At 37.1% G+C, this 22,077-nt stretch overlaps 1 protein-coding gene across 3 annotated transcripts in view; it reads right to left on the reverse strand.

The window, feature by feature from the left end:
* Positions 1-268: 268 nt before the first annotated feature.
* LOC127520143 (A-kinase anchor protein 2) overlaps positions 269-22,077 on the reverse strand; it is a 117,419-nt gene continuing 95,610 nt past the window's right edge. For 2 of the 3 annotated variants that reach the window (XM_051908020.1, XM_051908021.1), the window contains 3 exons: positions 11,657-13,790; positions 7,747-7,940; positions 269-4,882 (listed from right to left, as the gene is read on the reverse strand). In XM_051908020.1, the coding sequence (XP_051763980.1) occupies positions 4,748-4,882; positions 7,747-7,940; positions 11,657-13,790 (2,463 nt within the window). In that variant the 3' untranslated portion in view covers positions 269-4,747. Of the gene's footprint in view, positions 4,883-7,746; positions 7,941-11,656; positions 13,791-19,884; positions 20,147-22,077 lie in introns of those variants that run through there. The other variant, XM_051908022.1, reaches the window with a different exon arrangement.

Below are 22,077 nucleotides of genomic sequence, written 5' to 3' on the forward strand. Positions count from 1 at the left end.
TTTGTTCCCTTAGTTGCTGATTTTGTTGATCTGTTGTTTAATTAGTTTCCTCATTACTCCCTGTGTATTTAAGTCCTTAGTTTTCCTTCGTGTGCTCGTTTTGTAGTTTATGTTAATTTGCAGTTGTGATTCTGACACTCCTGCATGTTCTCCTTGCTTATTAAAAGACTCTTTATTTATCTTTGATTTGTGCGTGTTCATCTACACATGACAATTACATTGTCACAGATTTCGGTACATTTAGATGGAGTCAAGGAAAGAATAGGGATGATTTACACATTTTCTTTTTAATGAGAAAATAATTATATATGTGTGTAAGAGTGAGACTTACAATTACTATAAAACAATATAAGCAGAATATTAACATACAATAAGTGGTTAACATGTCAAAAGAGGGCTTTTGAAAGCATGATTGCATTATCACACCATATCAGTATTCCCTTGGTTTCTCCCACTCTTTAAACCTTTTAAGGAAGCATTTGCAAATGGATTTGTAATAATAACTAACTATTTAAACAATAAGAGCAAACATATTTTTGGTGTTACTTCAAAAGTAAAATTAAAAAACACTGTTTACTTGGTTCAAACTGTGGAAAAAAAGCAATACATTTTGTGATTTCACTGAAGGCAAGTTTTTTTCTTGAAAAGAAAGTTATTTTGTGAAACTGACAATGAAACTGAAAATCTATTTTAACAAACGCAGTATTTGTCATGCACACAGCAGCGACACTGGCAAACGCTTGACTAGAAGTCTAAAGTAGGCCTATATTTGTAGTTGAAAACTTTCGCGGTCACATTAGCAACAATTTCACGGGCTAAACAGTCCCTTGTCTATTGTCAATAGAGTGGCAATGCACAAAGCACTGCTCACACAGAAGTCACTTTCTGTTGGTCAATATGGTGAATTTGCATAATTTAAAAGTGAAAAAAATCTGCGTGTGGAAATTTTTCGTCCCATACTAGCTTGTTTCACCACAGAAAAAAAAAAAAAAAAAAAAGATAATTGCAGTAATAACTTTTTTCTCCCAATTAGAAGTTTATATCTCACAATTCAGACATTTTTTTAGAATTGCGAGTTTGTAGGCTCGTAATTCGGACTTCATAAATCACAATTGCGAGTTTATACCTCACAATTCTGAGAAAAAACTGAACTGTGAGATATAAAGTCACAATTCTGAGAGCTAAAGTCGCAAGTTTTTTCCCTCGCAATTGTTTACATCTTGTAATTCTGACATTTTTCTCAGAATTGTGATATAAACTCAGAACTATGAAAATAAGTCAGAACTGAGATCACAATTCTGAGAAAAAAGCTCACAATTCCGACATTTTCTCGCAATAGTGATTGTATCTCACAATTCTGAGAAATAAAAAGTTGAGATATAAACGCGCAACTTGTGACTTTTTTAACTATTCCGTAGCTGAAAAAAAGTGACTTCTGTGTTTCATACATCACTACACTATTGACAATAAACAATTGACAATTTGTTGTCAAAATTTCTCTAGTGTGATCGCAATGCGTTCCCCAGATGTCCTCAAAGGCTGATGCTTTTTCTACAACGCCTTTACACATCAACAACAGCAACACTGCAAAATTTTTAATGGTTCCTTCTTTTCTGGTATTCTACATTAAAAGCAATTTTGGCCACCATCCTATGCCGTAGGAGTCCTATTATATTACAGATTTGAACATTGGCTTGTTTCTTATGAGGTAAAACAACCATTTTTGTCAATTTCTCATACATCATAATACAAAAGCATGCCATCTTTAGTGAACTAAAGCTGGCTTTACATTAAATTTGAATGCTGCACATTTCATGATGCAAAACCTGTCAGCATCACAGTCAATACTTTAACTACTCTGTGCTAGAAATGTCACCTACAGCACCTAAACAAACTAATGAAAACCTCTGAAAATGTATATAATATGGCATACTTGGCCCTCAAATACACACAACACAGTATATATGAATAAATGTGCAGTAATAGTACTAAACACCAGTAATTTTTCCAAAACTATTTTCCATTTATAGGAACACTGTATATATCTCACTGCTCAAATAAAAATATTTTCCCCTTATAAAACTCAAATTATTTGCTCACCAACAATAATCATCTCATATCAAAGAATCCAAGTAAAAATCCAACATCCTGCCAAAAACTGATGGTCGTTACACAATCTCACATCAAGCATCAAACAAATGGACACTTCAGAAAGTCAGTATCCAGAGATCAACAAACATCGGTTTTCATCCATTAAATAAAGTTGATGCACCTTCTACAGAAACATGTATTGTTCTGAATAGGTGTAACTTTATGACACCCACACATTTTAATAATGCATAACTGTTATAGAGTTTCTAGTTTGTCTTTTTTTGCCTGCAATTTGAGAAACTATGCAATATATGCCACTCTAAATCGGAGACTACAAATACTTCATGTACTCATTAAAGGACAGCAGTCCATTAAATACTTTTTTCTTTGTAATATATATATTATATGTGGAGTATACAAAAACATCAAAGCCACATTGTTGAATGATGCTTGTGGGATTGTCTTCATTTGTGGCTTGACAAATGCATCAGGCCAAAGGCAAAAAATAGAAGTCAAAGATTAAATATAGAAGAATATTTGTCCATGTTTTTGTCCTCTTTGTTTCCTTTACGCTGTGTGGTCATCACTGATATCAGTGTCCTGTATAGATGCTTGTTCTTGCAACTAAAATCCTTTATATTGCCAAATATTTAAAAAAAGAATAGGAATAAAATAATAAACCAAAAATTAAATCATTCCAACATTTCAGACATTAATGTGTACATTTGTATCAATCTTTTTTTTTAACTGTGTTAAATAATGGTATCTTGTTTACAATTTCTGCTGGTAATTGCTTTAAAAGTGCCAAAAAGAGAAAAGTTTTAAATTATAATTAATTTAAACATCAACTAAGCAATTCAGTGAATTCTTGCGTATTTAAGCTATCTTTATCAACATATCATGTTCTTTCCTTCATTTTTTTGTATTAAAGTGCCCTTATTATGCTTTTTCAGATATTACCTTTCATGTAGTGTGAAATATACTATAGCTGTTTGTGAATGTAAAAGGTCTGCAAAGTTTCAAAGGTCAAAGTGCAGATAAATGGAGTTATTGTCTCCTTAAAGAAATAACCGATTCTAAACTGCCTGAAATGAGTCGTCAGTAATTCCATTCTTACTTCCTGCTTTGTAACAAATTTGCATAATGCCAGCATATGGCCTTCATTGGCTGCCCACAAAAAAAATGTCTACTTTGACTCTCAAACACTGTTGTTGTAGCTGAGACTGGAAGAGTTTGGTTTGTGTTGTCGACATGTCGAAAAGATGCTGTTTTCTGCGCTGCGAAAGAAAATCCATTTTGATGCACTTCCAAAGGATGCTTGAATTAATACGGTAAAACCAACGCCATCGTTACTGTTTGTATCACTGTGTATTAAGTGCTGAGGAAGATCCAGAGCTGAAATTCAGATATGCTCATAGACATTTGGTTTCTGGCATGCGGTAGACCAATCACAACAGATGGGGCCATCTGACCAATCAGAGCAGAGTAAGCTCTCAGAAATGAGGGGTTAAGAGAGACCGAATCCTTTTCAGACATTGAGAGAAAAGAGCTGATGCTGCAATGTATATTATAAGAAAATTTTGACCTTGGATGCATGTAAATTTATTGTAGGAGACCTGAAAAAAACAAAATTAGGAATCTTTAAAATAGCATAATAGGGGCACTTTAAAGTCACTGCTTTTGCTGTTCTTCCCTACACATAACACAGCATAAACATTCCCAAAAAATCTAGCCACCATTGAATGTTCTGCACTACACTACATCTGATGCTATAACTTCAAGCTAAATACAGGTGCCTTCAACTGCAAAACAGCAATAACATCCTAAAATTTCACACGCATTTCCTGTCTTTTGTCAATAGAGAATGCACCTATAAAAAGCCATGACCACCTCTGCAAGTTATTACCGCTTTTTCCTCTTCTGCTTTGATTTATTGTTGTAGCCTCACGCAGTCTTTCAAGGTTATATGTTTGTGCCCTACTTTCATTTGTCCTCCTCATTAAAGTTTCTTTCTGAACAATATGGCAAAATTAGGAGAATGATTTGAGTCTTCCTATCTCTACAGGCTGCAACTGAGATCATGTGAAAATGTAAGTATCAGGAAACCAAATTGCAGTAATTTGCCCTTTCGGACACTGCAAGACACATTGTGTAAAGTCAAAATGTCAATAATCTTGCATGAAATCTGATTTATCCAATCTCCTTCAGCTAATAATGAAATATTATCTCTCTTTTTTTCATTCTTTTTCCACGTCCTCAGCTGCACGGTAACATCTTTATGTTCGTGAAGTATAAATGCAATGTGGTCTTCACACTAATCTTATTTGCTAAGTTGCAACATTAATGCCAAAAATCCCAAAGTCTCAAAGAAAGAAAAAGGAAAAAAAGAAAAGTGATACTTGTCTTTGCACATTCCATTTTCTTAAAACATATCAGCACAAAAGAAAAATCAATATCTTGGTAGTGTAAATGTAAAGTGTTGTAGTATCTCTGGTCTTCAATGTCGAGAGAAGGTATGTCCCATATGTTCTTCAGAAATGGACAGAACAAATCTTCCGAGAGGTGTGAATTCCCAATAAATACTTGTGTTTGTCCCGTTGCACATTTTCCCTCTGGTTTTCTCTCTTTCTCATTCTTTTCATTATAGAAAGAAAGTTTACTCTTCCTCCTCCTCCTCCTCTTCCTCCTCCTCCTCCTCTTCCTCAGCCTCTTCCTGGTTGGCGTAGATGCCTGCTTCCCACCGGAGGGCCATGTTACTTTTTCTGCGAGTGACACGCGTTGCCTCCAGAACCTGAAGATAAACATAAAAATGGCTGTTATTCAAAGTTGTTTCAAATGTTATAATATTCACCACAGTGATTTAGCTATTTATAGAAAACATGTTAAGAAGAAGTTCGAAGCACATTTCCCGGTAACACTTTATTTTGATGGTCCTCTTTAGACGTTCTACTAACTATGAGAAACAATGTAACTACATGTCAGCTAGCTCTCATTAGAGTATTAGTAGACTGTCTGCTTAATATCTGCAAACACTTTATTTTGATGCTCCTGAACGGACTGACTATACGTAACTATACAAATACATGCCAACTCTAGCCCTAAACCGAACCATAACAGTCTACTAATACTCTAAGGAGAGTTAGTTCACATGTAGTTGCAAAGTTACTTATAGTTAGTAGAATTTCTAAAGTGAACAACTGAAATAAAGTTACCCATTTCCCTTGCAACCATAAACTGATGTTGACTTATAATGTTGTTTTATCAGTCCCTGTCTTTATATTGAGTCTCTACTACTTACATAGTAACTACTATGTAATAACATTTAAATCATTTGATACAATGCACTTGTGTACATACAGCACATGATTTTACATTGTACTTATATTTAAAAATACTTGTATGTAATGACATCTATAATTACACTGTTGACCCTTTCCATACAACTTAACCCACCCTTAAACCTACCCATACCACCAAACCTGCCCTAACCTTACCCGTATCCCACCTCAGTAGCAGCAATACAAGTGTTTTGCAATACAACATCAATGCAACAAGTACTTATTTTTCGATGTAAGAACATAGTAGTTACATAGTAGACACCCAATATAAAATGTGACAGTTTTATCTTTATATTATAACTTGAATCATGATTTTTCTTAGAAAATCTGTAATTTGAGATCTCTAAAATTTAAAGTTTGTTTTAGAAGGGCTGGGAGATATGAGATTTTGATATACCATGCTATACTGTGTTAGATATGCAGGCTACATTATTTTCACTGAGCACAAAAAAGGAGTAATGTCAATATCAATTATTTTCTTGAAAGACATTTAGTTAAGAGCTTTAACAAAAAATATCAATCACAAATGTGCAAACATACACACCAAATGGTCCATTTTAGACCCCACCTGTTCCAAACAGTTTCATGCTGGGTTTGGATGTGATTGTCCAAAACAGCTTTAAATATAAACTCCACATCACACAATACAGGCTTAAGTGCAAACACAGTATGAAAGCAGAAATAACAAAGCAGAAAAGAGAACAGTCATGCTGTTTCAAAAGAAATATTGTTTTAAAAACTGGTGCCAAGTGTTACACTCGTTGTGTCTTATTCCAACGAACCTAAATGCCCAATCTGAAGTTCTCAAATAACTTGAATATTATGTAAAATATAAAAATACAAAGAGTTGAAATATTAGGACTCTGAGTGGAGGTGGTAATGCTCAAATGAAGACTGGACATTGTAAGTTCATAGTTCACTGACACAAGTTTCATGTGAAAGGATAGTGGCACTGCACTTTGAATACTGATCATGTAGGTGCAAATACTTTGACTTGTTCAAAATGTGGATACATGTAATGAATGACACAATGATGACACAAAATACAATGATTTCGTGGAAAGACATTATATATGTCAAAGTATTTGGCACTGCTACAGCTTCTCCCCATTAAAAACATGCAATAACACAAATGAAGGCACAATGAACTTTGAAGCAAGCATTGTACAAGTACCTCAGTTGTAACTGAGCGGACATACTGACAAGAGGGAAAGAGGAAGAATTAGTCAATGTGCAAACACTTGCTATTGTGTAGAGAACAGCTTGTGAAAGTAGATCAACTTCCATATGAATACTGGTCTGTTATTTTCATGTTTATATACTTTACTTTTTGTATACTATATACAGATCAAATTGGCTCGATACTGTGTGCTAATTGCAAAGCTAATGTGACAATTGTATGGAGCATGGACTATATTTATTGACCTTTGCAGGTGTTTGTTTCCTGAGTTCAGTGCAATCACCACAATAGACATTATGTCTTGCTATATTTAAATTTGTGGTTAACCAATTTATTATTATTATTTTTTTTTTTTCAGTGGCTCATTGTGAAACTTTTTGGTCCTCCCCAACCTCAAATATTTGGTTATACCCTTCCCTGAACTAAAATAAGCATGAATTTGTATTGTGTTTAAATGTGATGCCAAATGTAATTCACAAGGCCTTGAGGAAATATCCAATTTATGAATATTTGGCTATTTTACTTGGCAAACTTACAAGTTCAACATAAAATTCCAATTATTGTCATGGATTTATTTCACAATCAGCACTGGAAAGTGTATTTAATCATCAGTGAACCGTATTGTTACCACTACTGTGGTTCCAAAGCCATTGCTTTTACTTTGTCTGCATTATAATAATGGAATGTGATACTGCCAGTGCAGCGAAGTTGCAAAAGACTGGCGCATAGTTGTTTGTTCTCCAAATAATAGCTTTTAGAGGAAATGTGTTGTTGATATCTGAGAAAGCAAAAGGGGAAAGACTGTGGTTGATATGAAACAGTGAGTCCTAATAGGCATTTGATGGTGGTTTGTCAAGTGGCACAAATATGATTTCAGTTTCTAAATTAGCTGGAAAGTCCCTATCTTAGCATGAGATGCAAGTCATGGCAATGGTATTTTAGCAGTAGGAATCACTAATTCCAAATTAAGCTGAATAAAGTGAAATTTAACATTTGGTATGCATAAATGGTATGCAGATGGATGTCTGAAAGAGATTTAGTGCAAGTGTAGACAAGAAGAATCCACAGACAATTCATTATACCATAAAATATCAATCTATCACTACACACATTTGAAGATGACCATAAGAGACTTACACTGCTGTCCTCAGCTTTCTCTCTGCGCTTGACTTTGTGTGTCTCGTAGTCCTCCATCAAAGTCTGCATAAAGTTCTTGGGTCGCTGTCCTCCTCCAGAGTCATCGCTGCCCAGATCAGACAGTGGCGAGGGCAGAGCTCCATCTGAAGAGCACGGTGATGCTGGAGCAACTTGACGAACCTTCTCAATTTTACCTGCAGATAAAAGAAAATATAACACACTTATAATAATAAATAAATTAAAAATAATAAATTAACTGTCAAGAATATATATATATATATATATATATATATATATATATATATATATATATATATATAATTTATTTTGATTGTATAAGGCTGGCATATGTTCTTGACATGTTTCATGAGATCAATTCAAACTATCTTTTTTGTTGGTACAAACCCGATTCCAAAAAAGTTGGGACACTGTACAAATTGTGAATAAAAAAGGAATGCAATGATGTGGCAGTTTCAAATTTCAATATTTTATTCAGAATACAACATAGATGACATATCAAATGTTTAAACTGAGAAAATGTATCATTTTAAGGGAAAAATAAGTTGATTTTAAATTTCATGGCATCAACACATCTTAAAAAAGTTGGGACAAGGCCATGTTTACCACTGTGTGGCATCCCCTCTTCTTTTTATAACAGTCTGCAAACGTCTGGGGACTGAGGAGACAAGTTGCTCAAGTTTAGGAATAGGAATGTTGTCCCATTCTTGTCTAATACAGGCTTCTAGTTGCTCAACTGTCTTGGGTCTTCTTTGTCACATCTTCCTCTTTATGATGCGCCAAATGTTTTCTATTGGTGAAAGATCTGGACTGCAGGCTGGCCATTTCAGTACCCGCATCCTTCTTCTACGCAGCCATGATGTTGTAATTGATGCAGTATGTGGTCTGGCATTGTCATGTTGGAAAATGCAAGGTCTTCCCTGAAAGAGACGACGTCTGGATGGGAGCATATGTTGTTCTAGAACTTGGATATACCTTTCAGCATTGATGGTGCCTTTCCAGATGTGTAAGCTGCCCATGCCACACACACTCATGCAACCCCATACCATCAGAGATGCAGGCTTCTGAACTGAGCGCTGATAACAACTTGGGTTGTCCTTGTCCTGTTTAGTCCGGATGACATGGCGTCCCAGTTTTCCAAAAAGAACTTCAAATTTTGATTCGTCTGACCACAGAACAGTTTTCCACTTTGCCACAGTCCATTTTAAATGAGCCTTGGCCCAGAGAAAACGCCTGCGCTTCTGGATCATGTTTAGATATGGCTTCTTTTTGACCTATAGAGTTTTAGCTGGCAACAGCGAATGGCACGGTGGATTGTGTTCACCGACAATGTTTTCTGGAAGTATTCCTGAGCCCATGTTGTGATTTCCATTACAGTAGCATTCCTGTATGTGATGCAGTGCCGTCTAAGGGCCTGAAGATCACGGGCTTCCAGTATGGTTTTCTGGCCTTGACCCTTACGCACAGAGATTGTTCCAGATTCGCTGAATCTTTGGATGATATTATGCACTGTAGATGATGATAACTTCAAACTCTTTGCAATTTTTCTCTGAGAAACTCCTTTCTGATATTGCTCCACTATTTTTCGCCGCAGCATTGGGGGAATTGGTGATCCTCTGCCCATCTTGACTTCTGAGAGACACTGCCACTCTGAGAGGCTCTTTTTATACCTAATCATGTTGCCAATTGACCTAATAAGTTGCAAATTGGTCCTCTAGCTGTTCCTTATATGTACATTTAACTTTTCCGGCCTCTTATTGCTACCTGTCCCAACTTTTTTGGAATGTGTAGCTCTCATGAAATCCAAAATGAGCCAATATTTGGCATGACATTTCAAAATGTCTCACTTTCAACATTTGATATGTTATCTATATTCTATTGTGAATAAAATATAAGTTTGTGAGATTTGTAAATTATTGCATTCCTTTTTTATTCACAATTTGTACAGTGTCCCAACTTTTTTGGAATCGGGTTTGTAGTAAAATTACATTCAAAGCACTTCATTTTCAGCAATATTATTGATTTGACTACATTAACACTATTGGATGAGAACTGAACTGAGCTGGACGATGATGTAACTGTTGTCTACAGAACTGCTTTATAGATTAATTGAACTCATTCCATAATTGATTAACTTTGCACAGTTATTGAACAGAACTGAATCAACACTGAACTGACTTCAGCTGAACAATGACACTATTGTCTTTTTAGAGCTACTTTACAGCTGAATTGAACTTTGTTTACATCCTTGATCATTATTTTCCTGTTTATGACTGTAAAGCTGCTTTGAAACAATCTGTATTGTATAACGCAGACAGAAATAAAGGTGACTTGACTTGATGCTAATGTGAAAATGAACTTATTCTGGCCTATGTGCACAGACTGCAAAAGTCAAAGTAACTAATGACAAATATCTTAGAAGAAAAGGATAAAATAGCTCTAGAGTAGTCTGCATTAATTTGGAATTTAGTATGTTTCAGCGAGATAGTTTTTTCATCATTCATCAATTTAGGGGACATGAAAGGGCCCAGAGTCCCAGACACATTTTTGATTATGACCCAAGTATGGATACTAGAGGCACAGAGAACTCAGTGTAGAAACCCACAATGCAGTTCCTCATTCCATTAAATCAAGGGAATCTGAGAGAAAACCATGTATTAATTAATCATCTATATAAAATCAAGGCAGAATGAAGAATATATTATGATATGTATTTACTTTGCAGTTTGTCACATATTTGAAATGTAATATTCCTGATATTCTCAGAAACTGAAAGCGCTCTTATTTTCTTCTGCTGACATTGGCAGCTCGAGTCTTTTCTGCAAAGCTTTAGATGAAAATCTGTACCTCTTTACAGGAATCTATGGTTAAGTCTATATTTGTCCTCTACAGAACCACTGTCTTAATTGAGAAGTCAATCACTGAGCCTGATCGCACAAGATGACTTCAAATACAATGGGATTTAGCATTATAGCTAAAAACAAGCTAAAAGAAAAGACTCATGCATTCCCTATAACACCACCAGAGGGCAGACATAAACTTCTCCAGTACAGGACATCAGCATGAATGAGACATGGACAATTGTCAAGGGGAATAGCACACACTGACATTAAATACTGTGCTGATGATTATTACATCTAGCACCAATGGGACAATGTAGTTGAAACACTTTTCTTAAAAAACCTAAACCAAACATACGTAAACAGAACATTTAAAGTTTGTCCTACTAGTCTGCTATAATTTTCAACATCAAATCATCACAATTTGAAACTGTTGGTGGTCGTTAGAACTGAAAGCTTCAAATAGCATTATCTAGTCAATTATTTAGAGTCAGTCATCAAGCTCATACAGTGAAAAAAAATCAGGCACTGTGCTGCAGTATCCTTAAAGCCCTCTTCAAAAAGCACAGCTTGCAAAAGTGACTCAGGCTGAACAGAGGGTGCAGACCCGCGGGACACAGCGTGCAAGGAATGTAAACTAAAGTAGCTCTATGAAGAGAACCTCTAGGATTCCAGTTATATGACTGACAATCGCCAGGTAATTAACATCAAATCTCGAGTTACAGAGCCAGATATGTCAGAACCTTCAGTTTTAACTGATAGTTTGCATTAGTAGTTTTCTTGAAACAGGCGTAAACACAAAGACCATCAGAGGGAGATACTATGATTAATTAATTATGTTCTGGTGCAATCTATGGAAAACTATACAAAGAGTAGCTTAAATGATTATGAATACTAATTTGTATCATCTTGTATGGCTTATTCTAAAGGGCTATTAATTGTGGGATAAGTTAAGAAGTTATCTTTCATATAAAGTTCTGCACATATTGTCCTACAGTACGTGTCCAATTGTTGCTGCCATGATTGCACACATTGGTTGGATATAATCATACCTGGTGCTGTCTTCCCAGTAAGGACCAGCTTGTTTGGCTGGTTGCTGGCCTTCAGCTTTTGTGTACGGGGCGGGTGCAATGTTTGCGCTTGCCGTTGTCTCTTCAACTCTTCCTCACGCTCCTGGGCTGCCCGAATCTCCTCTTCGATCATGGACAGGGTTCTTTGTTTGCGTGAGCGCAGTTTGAATGGCCCTGAGGTGACTTCCGTTTCCTGAGCACGAGTGACAGCTGCTGTGCTCCTGAGCTCTGCTGCCTCGGAGTACTTACTGAAATAGCTGAATTCTGGTTTCTCACTTGGTGGTGGAGAGGGACTGGGGGGTCTGTAGGTGTTCACTGGGATAACTGGGGCGGCTTGAACTACAGTTATTTGAGGAGCAACTGTTTTCTTCTCCTCCAGAGGGGATGGCACTTTGGGAGGTGGTGTGACAGTAGATCTCTCCACTAGGGGTTGGGGTTGAATACTTTCCACATATCTCTCAGTGATAGGAGATGAATGTTGTGTGGCCTGAAGAGGCTCCCAATTGTCATTCTGCTGAGCAATGGCTTGCTGGATAGCATTTTGGACAAGAATACCAGCATGGTATTCCAGCTCTTCTTCCGTCATGCCTTCTCCATGATAAGACCCACTCTGTTCGCTTGGAGATTTGATACCACTTTCATGTTTCCCATTGATTGGTGTAGTGGCCATTGGAGTGGAGGGAAAAGAGTACTCCCCAAGAGAGTTTTCCAAATAGGCACTCATGGTCTCATTTGATGCACCACTGTCACTTATGTTGTCCATACTGAAGTCATTGGAGAGCGTCTCAAGAACAGTGGTGTCCTGAGACCGTAGGGATAGGTCATCTAACCCGGAGTCAATTTCTTCCATATGATAGGAGCTGTTCAAAGAACGTTGACACAAATCAGAATCTTCTTCCTTCACAATGGTCATCACTGCCCGGGCACAAGTAAAATCATCATCTTTCAACTCGTTCTGAGCCAAACTATCTTTGGGTGGCATGTCAGATTCTCCAGACCAGCAGTAAATCTTTTCAGCTTTGACTGTAGTAACTTCACTTCCATCATAGAATGTGACCCCTTCTTGATTGGCAACTGTGACAGAACCGCATGGTCTCTCTACATGCGTGACCTCTGGAGTCCTGAAGAAAGGTTTGGCAGAGTAAAGCTGAGGTGCCACATTCCTCTTAGGGGCTGTGGGCTGCTTGCTATGTTCCATCTGCAGAAATTGCTTGCGTGCTGCAGAAAAGTCAATCTCTTCCATGACGACATCCTCCTTGTTTCCTATTTCAGGTTGGATAAAAGAGATTGTCTGTCTGGGTGCAGCTTGCGGCATACGGTTGGTTTCTGGTCTCCTCTGCTTCCTCTCCTCATATCTTCGAAGAGACTCCAGCTGCTCTGGCTCCAGCTCCTCTTCCAGTGCCTTTTCCTGAGGCGGGTTCCACCATTTTGCTGCAATTCCAGGATTTTTCTTGACTGCCTGACCCCGGATGAGTTCCAGCCTTTCTCTCTCTAGCTCTGCAATTTCCTCAGAGGGTCTGACTTTCTTCACCCGAACTTCTTTCTCAGTTGGGGTGTCAAATAGTTTTGATGGCTTCTTCTCTTCGTGGAATGGTCGGAGCTCAAAACGTGCCTCTTTCTTGATTGCTGTTCTAGGTGACTCGGGTGACCTTGTACAGTCATTTCCTATCATTGCTGCATGACCATTTGGTTTAGTGTTAAAGTTATCATCAACAAAAGTGGTCTGTTTTTTCCCTTCTAAAACAACTTCATGGTTGTGTAAGGGCGATGTGTCACAAATATGCACAGATGGTCCAGTTCCATGAACACTAATTGAGTTCATCTCTGGGGAACTTGTCCCATTTGAAGTCATTTCTGCCCTGGGGTCACAACAGTTGTCCTCAAGGACCTGATCCAGGTACAGGATTTCCTTGGCAACTTCACTGTCCAGTCCTTCTCCCCCATGTCTCACTCTGTTCTGCCCACTGCTCACATAACTTTGCTGGGTCTCAGTCTGAACTTCATCCATACTGCTCTCACCAGTGGATATTACACTCACTGAATCGAAAAAACTTACAGTCTTCAGGCTTCTCTCTCTTTTCAGCTCACTGTCATCCTCTGAGAGTACAGGGGACTTCTAGGGAAATAAAGACAGAGGTCACATTAGTTCAAACATGCATTCATGCAATTCTCAATCACAATATACACTGCATTAGGGATGAGCATTAAGTACTCAGGTACTTGGCAGTGACAGTAATGGTCGCTTATGAGAATCCAATAATTGCATGATATTACTTTTTTTCTAACTAACTTTTTGTGCACAACTGGGTTTGTCTTATAACAAAGTTCAGGTAGTTCGGATTTTTGAACTTGGGTGCACACATGTAAATCGCACTTGAGTCTGCATAAGAAAGTGCTCTGAGGTGCGGTTTCTGTGAACTCTTGCAGCTGATATAAGAGAAATTGCTGAAGTGAACAGCTCTTGATGACGTATAATTTGTGTCTTTGCATGCAAAAATGCAATGTTGAAAATAACGTAAGATGTGATGCAATGGCCAAATATGTGCGTAGATTGTCCCCTGCCCCAAACCAAAAGTACTTGGCTTATACATCTGCAGAGTACTGTTCATAAAATGACCAGTTGTTTATCTTTATGCATTGTGTGCAACTTATCAGAAATTTCTAAAACTAAGGGAACCCCAATTATTATTGGTTGCTAAACCACCAACTGTGTGAACATCATAGACCAACATCTCAAAGGAAATATTGCATCTGACCATCATGCATAATATAGGTAGACTGTGATAAGATGTGGAAGATAATGGGTTTGTTGAACTCTGACCTGTGCTATCTGATCCTGAGTATTAATTATTTAAGTTCCCTTCTCCTAGTCTGCTCAGCAATGGTATAATTGAGTTGCACACGTCTCAAGTGAGAGGAAAACATGGGACGTTCACCTTAGTATCCCCATTAACACACCCACATCAAATTATAGGAATTTATGCTTATCTTTTTGAAAAAATCCCATTGACCTGCAATGGAACATCAAATACATATATTTTCTGTTTCAATTTCTTCTGTTTGCTTGAATGATTTACATTCATGCGTTTTGGCATTCATCCACATCAACTTACATCTGATTTCCTGGGTATCAAACCCATTACCTTTCATGAGCTACAGGAATATCATAAGTTAAGCATGGTTGTATTGATTTATGCTCAACTCATGATAAACAGACCAAACACAGTTTATTCACAGGGTAATTTGAAGAAAACACTAAAAGAAAAACATAAAAGGAAAGGTTTTGCATGCCCTAGTTTTCTTTATGCCCTCCATCTCTATGTCTAATGGGTGTAAGTGGGTAATAGATCCTAGTTATTTACTAAAACACTGACGTCTAGACTATGTAGACACTCTTTATTTTCCAAGGAATAATTGCAGGGGGTTTTCTATTCCATGGATCTGGTACTGATACCTATAAGTGGTCTAGTAACCCTGTGGGAGAGGGTTGAGATGCGTTTGCAGAATGAAACACTGTAAAGTCTCCTCAGGGGAAAATACCACTTATTACACTGAGATTTGCTTTCATTGCTACTCATTCACCAGATGGGACAGTCCTTTTTAAAAGAAACTCTGACAGAGCCTTTTTTTTTTAAAAGTTTTTTAAGTTTTTTTAAGTGTGCAGAACACACTGAGAAAACTTAGTTGGCCGACGAACAAAAACTGCCCGACGGCCAACCGTCGGCTTGGTGTGTTCCGGCCTTTACACATGATCTTAGGGCATTTTCAAAGTTTCAGGGTTATGTTCAGTATTGAGTTTTTTGAGGAATGACAAGCTTGCTAAAATATGTTCTATGTTTTTCTTTAATGTTATTAGTGTATATGAGTTTCTATTTTATGCTTCCAACTACATGAAATTCCTTTGCTGATATTGGTTCCAAGTTTGGACACCACAGGATGGGTCAAACCAAAGCAAGTAAACAGTACTCAAGCAAACTTTAGCAAGCCTTTAACAACATACAAAACCACTGTGTTGATACAAGAAAGTGTTACTCCTTGTAAGACCTGTCTAAAATGCAGTTTTACTGAACCAAACATTTATAGTGCTGTATTCTCTGGTAAACAGAGGCCATTGCAGTAATTCTGTTTCTTTGCTCAGCATTTATGTTTTAGAGGTGAGTGCATGCCTGAGCAATTTCAGTTGTTTGCTGTTTGAAACTTCTTGTTTGAAAGTTGGTGTTCCTGAAAAGGCTAGTCAGAGACCTGTAAAAAGAAATGGTAATATAACCTGCCATAAATGGAAAAGCATAATAAACTAGTGGGAGTGCAGCATACAGATGTTATTTTTTACTTGACAGCCTAGAAAAGAGGAATTTGTTTTAAAAAAAGCTTTATTTCCAGCTCAAAGTCATGTGCTATTTCAGGTGATGGTGTATTCATGGCCACATAAAGTAAATCTATTCCTGCTTTACTACTGGGTGGAACAAAATCTATATTACATCATTAGAACTGTGATTCTAATACACTTTTAACCAAAATGTCTTTATGAGCAAATAAATACGCCTAATCAAATCCTTTGATGGGAACAATATTATAAAACTATTTAAAGTTACTCTCTTAAAAATAAAAATTCCAAAAGGGGGTTTTCACAGCAATGCCATAGAAGAACCATTTTTGGTTCCCCAAGGAAGCTTTCACTGATCAGTTCTTAAAATAACCACTTTTTTTTAGTGTGAAGAAAAAACCTTTTTTCCACTATAAAGAGCTTTTTGTGCTATGGAAAGATTCCATGGATGTTAAAGGTTCTTCATGGAACCATGGACGCCAATAAAGAACCTTTATTTTTAAGAGTGTATCAAATTTAAGAGTTATTAAACTGATTGAACATTCATATTTTTAATCATATTGCTGTAACCAGCATTTTATAAAAGCAATAAGCCATTAAAGGCAGTGTTTGTGTTCATTTCTTTATGTCCCAAATGAACATAAAATATAGTGTACAAACAAATATTACCAGATTGTTATAAAGTATGTAAGAGGGCTTACTCTAAAAAAGCAGAACATGTTTAAGTAAATCTGCAGATTTAATTAACATCAAACAGTGTTAATAACTTCCTTCTTATCTCAAACTATTCTGGGTATGAGTAGCAGGCAGTGTCACATGTGTGTTTAATGTGGCACAAGTTCAATAAGACCCCTTTCTTCAGTCACACAGACCACATTTCCCTTCAGGGTGTTCACTAGCTTTCAGCCCAAACTCTCACTAAATAATCACATTAGGAAGTCATGTGAATTTCCCTCAAGCCACAAAAAAAACCAAAAAAAAAAACAGGCTAGGACAGATTTACAGACAGAGTGTCAATGTTTATGACTTTGAGTTGAACACTTAATCAACTCATCAGTTCTGAAACAAAGCTACGATAAAATATTGATCTAGTCTGCATGAGGCCACTCCTTCCCTCATACAAAAATGAGTGATCTAGTGGCTGGAAATTGTTTGACATCACCATTGGAGAATTGTCAAATCTGACTGGAATGTGTTGTTGAAAGGTTTTATGAGATGCGCCCTTAGAACCACCACGTGTTTAACACAGTCTCATGTGTCCTGTTCTGCAATTCCCCACAGAGCGCGAACATCAAATCAAGCATTAAGCACAGCACAAGGTGTTTCCGTCTCTTACTCCCAACCAATCACAAATGTCATCTCTTTAATATCTGAAATTTCATACAAATTAGCAAGCAATTGCAAAACATAAAATAGTTACAAATTGTCATGTGATTTCACAAAAAATAAGTTTCAGAGGGGCACAGAGGAGCTGTTTACACATCACCGATTTCTTAAAACTGAAACTGAAAACTGAACTAAACTTAAAACTTTTTTATGTGTTATGGCCTGAAATGCAAAATTTTGAAAACAGGTTTCAAAGTGCTCATTTTTGAAAATGATACTGTTATCGTCTCTGTGTAAACTACAAAAATGCTAATTTGTGAAAGCAGTGACATCATAAGCATGCGTATTATGTGTTCAGTCTATAGGCGTGTAGTGTTTCTTTACAAAGGGACATCGCCAACTTCTGGCCTGGCATGAATAATACAACATTTTTTGTCATTTTCGCAGATCCGTGTGAACGGGGATTGTTTTGACAACTCTGTCGTCTGTACGCAAAAACCCAAAGGAAAAACGTTTCAGTTTTTAGTACATAGTTGTTGTGGAAACGTACCCAGAGTTTTTCACTTTCAAAACTAGAATCTAAGCTATGATATTCACATCCATTTTAAGCTCTAAACTCTTACTGTGTGTGAACATTTTTGACTTTTTAAATTTTTAAATATTTTTTTTTTTAAAGCGGAGTCTCTTGAACAATGAAAAAGCAACCACTAAGCAATACAAAAATCCTCTGGGTTCTTCATTTTTTTTTTTTTTTTTCCCAATAACTATAAACCATTCTCAGCTATATTTTTGCAGTGGCTGTGCATTAAATCTGTATTCCCTACAGTCTGTGGCCCTGAGCAGTCAGATGTGAAGGGACATCAGTGTGTCCTCTGAGGAACAGGCGCTCTCTACGGATGTTCCTCTAAACCCCCTCTAACATTCCCGGCATAGTTCAGCTGTCTTCCAGGCTCCGGCAGTCTAATAGAAGTGATGAAGGATACACAGCCCTGCCTCACATAATTAAACTGTGTGTATGTATCTGCATGGTCTTGAATGTGAACATAAACCCACAAATGGCCAAGATGGATGGAGATAAACGCCTTGTATATTTATACAACTTGTAAGGTAATGTGTTCATGGGCATAGTGCCTCGCATTTGTCATCATACATTGAAAATGGTCCATTGGTGCCTGTATTTATGTTGCCTTCTGCATGTTGTTGCCCTCACGGCATCTGGAAGTGTTTAGTCAGACAGACACCATTTGAGCCCTACTTTCTCTTTCAGTAGAGTGGCCATAAAAAGTATTTGGGCACTTAAGCCATGTTTAGAAATGTATGAATGTTTCTTATATATTTCATTAGAATAAGTGGCATCTGTAAACAAACAGTGCTAGAGTTTTTCTCAGAAATATTTTATGAGCCATTTTTGCATTGACTTGTAATCAGCTGTTCTCCAGGTGATATTTAATGGAGGTATAATGTCATTTTCACTCAAGTACACACAGGTGGTTCATCATATCAAATATGGTCATGTTCTACCAATGTCTGACAATCAGAAAGAGTTCATTTTGTCTTTCAAAACCTAAAAAAAATCCTTACATACATAATAAAAGGACACTTCCAGTGTGGTTTAAGTATTCAAAATATGTTTTCTGGCCTTCGATTAGGTCAAAGAACAGAAAAATTCCTCAATTTTAACGGTTACGCAAGACGCCCTTGTCTAGTATGACTTTCAGCAGCTCATACAGACAGACCCATCAAAACAGACTGCTGATGAAAGACTCCTGAAATAGGATTATTGACTCTACCATCGCAGACAGAGAACCAGGAGTTCAAAACATGAATTAATCTCAATCATTTCTCAACTGGATTCAATGCCAAACAGAGACTTCTGCATAATGCTTGTGCTTCTTGGAGTTTAAGAAGAGATCTTAACAATATCTCATCAAACTGTACTTAGAAACCAAAGTCTGCAGTCAAATATCAGAGATCTCAATATGGACAAGAAAAAAATGCCAGGTCACACTTTATATTAGGTGGCCTTAACTAGTACTAACAATAAATACAAACAAGACTATGTATTTACTGCATGTTGCTCTGGATATTTCCCACATTTACTGCTAATGAGTTTGAGGTATGGTTGGGTTTAGGAGTAAAGGTAGGTTAGGGGGTCTGGGGTAATGGTTTGGGTTACAAATGTACAAATGTTAATTAAATGCAAGTACTTTAAATGTACTTACAATGCACCGACATCTACATATTTAATAAGTAAATTGTATCAGATGGTTAAGTTCATTGTAATTCCAAATCCCAAAATTAAAATTCTATAGCTCTATACTTCAACAGTATATCAGCAATCATCATTTTTATTTTTCTTGATGGATTTTAGAAGAAACATCTCACACAAAGCCGATTTGTAAATTAAACAAAACCAAAACTTAAAATAAATCTCCTGAGCTGTGAACGCGTAACTTCTTAATAATTACCTTTCTCAGACTTAAAAGAAACATTAAATTAGGCCTCCTATATTTAGACTCAGAAGTCCAAACCGAATTCCAAGGAGTGAGTTGCTTCCTACCTTTTTCATACTTTTCCAAATTTGTTAACAGACTTCTGCCATGAAATCCTTTATATGAAAAAGAAAAACCAGCACATACTAGAAGTCCTGAGTGTCCTGTTGTCAAATCTGTAATGTGAGAAACAGTCCAATCCAAACTCCTCCAACACCTCACACTATAAGGCTTTGAGGAGACCCAGTGAAACTCGTCCCAGGACGACACAACGCAGGGCTTTTCCTGGCCACTTCTTTCAACCCCCCACCCCTCTTCCTCATGTGTGTGTGTGTGTGTGTGTGTGTGTGCAGCGTGCTTCACTCACCCCACACCACTCGTTTCCGTCCGTTCTCCTACAATGCCTCTCTCTCTTCTGTCTGTCCCGTAGAGTCAAGATTCTTACTCTAACTATTGGCTATGATGTCATGGGCAAAGGGGGTCTGGTTTAAAAGTGAGGGGTGTGGTCTCCTCCTGTACTCACACAAAGAAGCGCTCTGTCGGAGCCGCCCTCAGCCCTTGACCGACCTGGACCGAGGGAGTCTCCAAAATTCTCTAGTACGGCCATCAGAGACACCTTACAAGGAAAGGCATAATGCGTCTGGGTGGGGAACACTGTTCACTGTTGACTCAAAACACGCTGTCTGGATTCTCCTACGCATACTAGATACGTTTACACATTTACACAAGTTTCAGAAGCTGATACAAGTGAAATTTCACAACAGCACAGTGAAAATATGGGTAACACTTTATAATAAGTATACAGTAACAAAGCAAAATCATTTGCAAACTAGTTTATATTTAGTTTATAAATTGTAGTTTCCATATTGCTAATACATTAATAAGCTATAATGAGTAACCAGTATATTTTTTTAATTCATTGTTAACAACTTGTTAAAGTCACCATGAAATCAAAATGGACAATTCTTGTTTTTCATGGAATATTGCAGTGTTCATTATAAACGATTTATCCGTGCACATCATTATTTGTTTAATTCATGTGCTTCGTAATCATTAATCAAAATGGAAGAAGCATGCGGGAGTCATTAGTCTATACTACAAATTATGATATTATTGCTAACCCTAACTCGAACAATTCACAGTAACCAACCCGTTTGAATAATTACAATGTGATTTGTGTTCATCTAATCAGTCGTGTCGTACTCTTTTCAGGAATTTGCTCACAAAAGCTACCGTGTAATATTTCTATGCCTTATCAGGTCATGTAGTACACATTGTGAAATTGGGTAGATGATTAAATAGATGTCTAGTTATTGTTTTCATTGAAACCTCAAAATAGAAGTTAGTTCAGTACGTCCGTGACGAAATCCTGGTGAGATTTCTCTATAGTAAGACTATAATGTCCTTGTGGCAACAAGTGCCTTTTAAATGGGACAACAATAGAATTACAGATAAGAGCAAAAGAGATTCAGGCAAGATTGCTGTGAGAACTGAATGTCACTCAGTCATACAAGGCTGCTAAAGAGACTTTGTGCTAATAATAACACCACATGATCGGTTCTTTACTGAGATATACAAAGACTGCAGTATAACCTTCATGTCAACCTAAACAACACTTTCACAGATATATCAGTGATAGATAGGCTGACTGAAACTGCTTAGTAAAAGAATGTCTTTACTGCCGTTTCAATAGCGTCAGATGTTCCTGAAGTTCATATTCTTCACGTATGCTCCAAAAACTGTAAAAATGTCGTTGGTGCCCTAATGGGTATATGAGTTGTGGGTTGTTGGAAACTTCTCCTTCTTCTTTGGAGTTTGAAGGCATCTGTAAGGAATGACTAGAATGCCAGTGTGTTTTAATGGAGGATGTTGACTGCAGTGGGCTGGGGTGTGTCATCCTCTGCTAGAGAGCTCCTTCCGCCCACAATCTGTGTGTCACTGTGCATCAAGAATAATAATAATGCAGTGAACTGTGTGCAGTGCTGGGGAGGCTACTGTGAGAATGTATTTTATTTTGTTTGTTAGGCTTCTGGGGCCATATTCACAGCTCTGGATTTGGGCAAAATTCCAAGCTCGGAGCCCTTGATCCCCTTGGACAGCACGCCAAATACGCTTATTATATATATATTTTTTACTCTATTTGATCATTTGTAAGTGTGAACTAGTGAAAACAACTGCCACAGGTAATCAGGCATTATTATTTATTTATTAAAGATTTATTTTTGCCGTTTTATCGTAGATTCCAATCTATAAATCAAAAT

Source organism: Ctenopharyngodon idella, chromosome 10, assembly GCF_019924925.1.
Source record: "Ctenopharyngodon idella isolate HZGC_01 chromosome 10, HZGC01, whole genome shotgun sequence".
Taxonomy (NCBI): Eukaryota; Metazoa; Chordata; class Actinopteri; order Cypriniformes; family Xenocyprididae; genus Ctenopharyngodon; species Ctenopharyngodon idella.